Source organism: Nicotiana tabacum, chromosome 20 (genome assembly GCF_000715075.1).
Source record: "Nicotiana tabacum cultivar K326 chromosome 20, ASM71507v2, whole genome shotgun sequence".
In the NCBI taxonomy this organism is placed as follows: Eukaryota; Viridiplantae; Streptophyta; class Magnoliopsida; order Solanales; family Solanaceae; genus Nicotiana; species Nicotiana tabacum.
Genome location: NC_134099.1, coordinates 7,745,407 through 7,751,169, shown reverse-complemented (window position 1 = coordinate 7,751,169; position 5,763 = coordinate 7,745,407). Strand labels below are relative to the sequence as shown.

Here is a 5,763-nt window from a genome sequence, read left to right as displayed (position 1 = left end):
TTCTTATCTTCTCAAGACATTTGTATCTTCTTTCTTTAGTATTATTTCACTTGTATTTTTGGAGTGGAATAAAATATTGGTTGTGTCCGAGGAGTAGGCAAAATTAGCCAAATCTCGTAAATTCTGGTGTTCCTTTTATTGTTGCTTTATTGTCTTATTTATTATTTGGTGGCTGTCATAATTTTTGGTATAGTAGTTGTGACTTATTCACATTATATACATTTGGCTTCCGCAACAATAAGGAAGATTAAGGAGTCATTTGGTTCGAGGTATAAGCAGAAATAGTGCTGGAAATTTAATACCATCTTAATACTTTGTTTGGTTAGCAAACTTGGTATAAGTTATTCGGGAATTAAAATTACTACCAGAATAACTTATACCTTGTAGAGGGTGGGATAATTACTGACGGAATAACTTATAACTTCTTCTTAGAAATTATGCATACATGTCATTTTTAATACATCATACCAAACAATGGATAAAAAATAATACCAGGATAACCAATCACATCATAACCTATCCCGACATAACTTATCCTAACATAATATGTATTTAAACCAAACGACCCCTAAGTGTATGTAGATCTTTTCCCTACTACGTGTGAGATAAAAATGTTATTTCCGATAGATCATCGAAAACAAAATTAAAAAGAAGACATATATGTACATTACGCTCCCGTTACGCACATAATTGGAAAAGGTTGGATCATATTAGATTTATTATAGCAATCTTTCCAGTAAGAGGTTGTTTTTACGGATTGAACCGGTAACCGAATAAGTACAAAATCTACTAATTGAGATTAACTTTAATTAAATTACTTTAAATCATATAGAATAATAGTATAAAATTATTTATAGTATTAATATAGTTTAATTGGTGATAGAAAGTTAATTTTATGTTCTTTTAGATTATCAGTTAATGCTTGTCATGAAATTATATGACTTTTGATTATTTTTTGACTAACTTATTACATCGTCAATTGTAGAACTTAAATTCTAATTATGTTTAGCGAAGAGATTTTCGCTACGAGATAGCAAGACACCTTCTTCTTCTTCTTCTTCTTTTTTTTTTTTTTTTTTTTTTATGAATATTCTCATTTACATTTTTGTATTATCTTCACACGTTTGGAATTGTGTTTCCCAATCAATAAAAATGAATTAGAAATTCAGACGTTTCTCATGTTTGTTAATTCATGAGTTTTGTCACTCATAATTTATCAGACGAAATACCCAGTTCATCCCAACATTCCTCACTTATTTGCACTTCAAACTAATGACATAATAATAGTAATAAACTAGTCAATCAAATGTTAAAATATGGACCAACTTAAAATGAATAACTAAAAATAGTGACTTAACCGTCAATAAAATGAATAAAAATCATGAGAAAAAAATATTCAAGTAACATCATAAAAAAGATACTTAGATAAAAATTTTTCTATCTATCTAAATATTGGTAAATGAAATTAGCTAGTATCACCACAGGTGGAAGGTAATAAATAACTGATGAGTAATAGAGATACACATAAACTAATAACACTTTTTTTTATTTATTTTTTATCTGGTATCCAATACCTGTATTGAAGTCCAACTATATTCGGATTCACGTTGAGTAGGGCCCCATTCGGGGAAGTGTTTCTTACCAAGAATTTTTCTATACTCAAAGCTCAAACTCGAGACCTCTAGTTAGGGAAAAAACAGCCTATTCACTGCATTACATCTTTGATGGTTGATAACACCTTTTAACTTATACTACTATTACTAAGTACTTATCTGTAATAAAAACAAAAAACAAAAAAGATAATGTTAATCTTTTTTGTCTGATAAATCCTTTGTCATCAATCTTTCCACTACTATTTAGCTTTCCCAATTCCTTTCCAAAATTCACATCTCCTTTTGTTTCCTCTATTTTTTCTGTCTCTTGTTCTCTCTGCTCCATTTTCTTGATACAGTTAGGTAGGTCTGCTCACCTTCTTTTTGTCAGGATTCTACTGCTACTTCTTCAGTTTCAAAATCCAAGATTTTATTCACACAAAAATCGTTAAAAAATCTTCATTTTCAACCCCCATAAAACCACAATATTAGAACCCCAAAACTTAGAGTCAAAAACAACTTCACATATTTTCTCAACTGCCTTAGCTTCTCTTGTCCTTTGTTAATTCAAGAATGAGAACTATTATGGCTAAGAATCCTCATGAGTCATTCTCTTTTTCAAGAAGATACTTCAACTTTAAGAAAAAAGTTGAAGATGAAGATTATGATGATGAAGTTTACTTAACTAATTTCCACTCTTCTTCGCAAAGAGAAGAAGAGTTGAATATGCATTCGTTGTCCCTGTCAGGGACACCGAATGCACCAAGAAGTAAGAAACTGTCACGCTCGACAGTTTCTATACTTCGTTCGGCTCTTACATTTGGTAAGAGCCGAACACATTTTTCGTCAGGGCTTGGTACTAAAGTTGTTGGTACTTTATTTGGGTATAGAAGAGGACATGTTCATTTTGCATTTCAAGAAGATCCAAAATTGAGTCCTGCATTTTTCGTAGAATTGGCCACTCCAACTAGCCATTTGGTTAGAGAAATGGCTAGTGGATTGGTTAGAATTGCACTAGAAGCAGACAAGAGAACTGGAAAAAAAGCAGTGAAATTGTTAGAAGAGCCAATTTGGAGAACATATTGTAATGGGAGAAAATGTGGCTATGGAATGAAAAGAGAATGTGGGCCTGAGGAATGGAAGATTTTGAACTCAATTGGGCCAGTTTCAATGGGAGCTGGAGTTTTGCCAAGTGATGGAGATGGAATTGGGTCAGAAGGTGAATTAATGTATATGAGGGCTAAATTTGAAAGAGTTGTAGGGTCTAAAGATTCTGAAGCTTTTTACATGATGAATCCTGATGGTCATGGAGGTCCTGAACTTAGCCTTTATTTGCTTAGGGTTTAAAGTTTTATTTCGTCTATAATGGTGATATCTGGACCAACTTGCGCACCTCTAACTATTTCACTGAATATGCACCACTACGTATGTCGACTATTTTACCGAGTATCTGCCTTGCCTGAGTTCTATTATTCAAGAGTTCCTTATTTTGGTGTCTTGAAATTTAAATATACTATGTATTAGTGTATGATCATAAGTTCTTATGAACATATAAGAGGTTAGTCCTATGTGTACTAGTACTAGTTTTTTTGTTGTTGCTTATTATAATGATTTTGGAAGGGGGAAAATGGGTATAATTATGTATTTTGGTTCGTTTATGTATTATGAGGAAATGAGGGATATGAACTATGTATAGAGTATGTTTGTAGTTTTGTTGAAATGAAAGAAAATGCAAAAACTTTGTATTTCTTTCCTTTGAAGAGTTTGATGAATCTCATTTTCCTTTACATTTTATTTACTTGAGTTCTCCTTTTATCATTCTGATTTAATCTTAAAAAAAAGGTAGTTTGGTGCATTAACCTATCGCTATGTGCGGGGTTCGAGAAAGAGTCGGATTATAAAAATTTATCATACGTAGTCTTACCCTTTTTTTCTGCAAGAGACTGTTTCCATGGTTCGAACTCGTGATCTCCTAGTCACATGACAACAACTTTATCAGTCACGCCATGACTCAATCTAATCTATGGAGTATAAAATAGAATTAGATTGTTTCCTACAAGATTGCACTAATGAACTAAACCTAGGAATGAAATTAGTTAATTTTGTTTTGTCTATTCTAGGTATTTTTCTTGCTTCCTTTGGCCTTTATTTAATTACACACACATAAAGGAAATTGGCTATAGTTACTATGACCAAAAGTTATAAGTCACATGCGACATTGGCAAAAATTAAACTCTCCTCACCCCTCTATCAAATAAAATATCAAGTTTTTTGCATAATACATAAATATAACTTTTTACTTATAGTTAACATATGTAATTTTTTTAACAAAAGAAATTCAATTCAATCCCTCTCAGGTCAGCTATCAGTTCCGCCCCTAATCGTGATTATGCAAGAAAAAAAGAAACCTCAATCAAGTAATATTTATCAGATGTGATTTACAGTGGCGAAACCAAAATTTTCACCAAAGGAATTCAAAAAAATAAAAATAATAAACACATAAAGAAGCTAAGGGAATTTAACACATAATATATATACATGAAAAAACAATTAACATTATATATATAGTATAATTTTCGGCCAAGAGGGTTCAGCCTTCCACCCACCTAACTCTGTCCCTGCGCGGTTCTATGTTCAATTTATTCGTTCATCAAAGAGGGCGGCGTACCTTAAGTTAGTCGGCAGCGCTAGCGAGGAGGAGAGGAGAACGAACAATGAGAGGAAGGAGGCGAAGCTGGCAGTCACGGAGGCCAAGACTGCGGCTTTTGCTCGTCTATACGAGGAACTAGGGGACAAAGGCGGTGATAAGAAGTTATCCCGGTCGGATAAGCGAGAGAGAGGAAGGTCCGGGATCTGGACCAAGTGAGGTGCATCAAAGACGAGGACGGTACAGTTTTGATGAAGGAGGACCAGATTAAACGGAGATGACAGACCTATTTTCATAAACTTCTGAATGTGGAAGGGGATCGGGGTATTGTGCTAGGTGAATTGGGGAATTCCGAGAGTCACCACGACTTTAGTTATTGTAGGCGCATCGAGGTGGAAGAGGTCGTGGGGGCTATGCGTAAGATGAGTAGGGGTAGAGCTACCGGGCCAGACAAAATTCCGGTAGAATTTTGGAGGTGTGTGGGCAGGGCAGGATTGGAATGGCTGACTGTGCTATTTAATATTAGTTTTAGTACGGAGAGGATACCGGAGGAGTGAAGGTGGAGCACGCTGATCCCATTGTACAAGAATAAAAGAGATATTCAGAGCTGTAATAACTACATGGGTATCAAATTACTGAATCACACCATGAAAGTTTGGGAGAGGGTGGTTGAAGTGCGGGTGAGGAAGACGGTGTCTACTTCAGACAACCAATTCGGGTTCATGCCGGGGCGTTCTACCACGGAAGCTATTCACCTTATTAGGAGGTTGGCGGAACAATACAGGGATAGGAAGAAGGACCTGCACATGGTATTTATTGATCTGAAGAAAGCGTATGACAAGGTCCCTAGATATGTTCTATGGAGATGCCTAGAGGCAAAAGAGGTGTCGGTCGCTTATATTAGGGTGATAAAGGACATGTATGATGGAGCTATGACCCGGGTTAAGACAGTGGGAAGTGACTCAGAGGATTTTCTGGTTGTTATGGGTTTACACCAAGGGTCGGCGCTCAGCCCATAATTTCTACTTGCCCTGGTGATGGATGCATTGATACACCATATTCAAGGGGAGGTGCCATGGTGCATGTTATTTGCTGATGACATCGTCCTGATCGATGGGACACGAGCCGGAGTCAACGAGAGGTTGGAGGTTTGGAGATAGACCCTCGAGTCTAAGGGTTTCAAGTTGAGGAGGGCTAAGATGGAATACCTAGAGTGCAAGTTCAGCGTCGAGCCGACGGAAGCAAGAGTGGACGTAAGGCTTGAATCACAAGTCATTCCCAAGAGGGGCAGTTTCAAGTACCTTGGGTAGGTGATACATGGGGATGGTGAGATCGATGAGGATGTCACACACCATATAAGGGTGGGGTAGATGAAGTGGATGTTAGTGTTTGGAGTCCTATGTGACAAGAAAGTGTCGTTGATACTCAAAGGTAAGCTATATAGAGCGGTGGTTAGACCGACCATGTTGTATGGGGCTGATTGTTAGCCAGTTAAGAACTCACATATCCAAAAGATGAGAGTAA

The 5,763-nt window shown here is 36.1% G+C and overlaps 1 protein-coding gene across 1 annotated transcript; it reads left to right on the top strand.

The window, feature by feature from the left end:
• Window positions 1-1,870: 1,870 nt before the first annotated feature.
• On the top strand, window positions 1,871-3,390 carry LOC107792997 (protein MIZU-KUSSEI 1-like). The gene has a single exon (XM_016615265.2). It carries the CDS (start codon window positions 2,166-2,168, stop codon window positions 2,937-2,939), a length of 774 nt encoding a protein of 257 aa, XP_016470751.1. The 5' UTR covers window positions 1,871-2,165; the 3' UTR covers window positions 2,940-3,390.
• The last annotated feature ends 2,373 nt before the right edge of the window (window positions 3,391-5,763 follow it).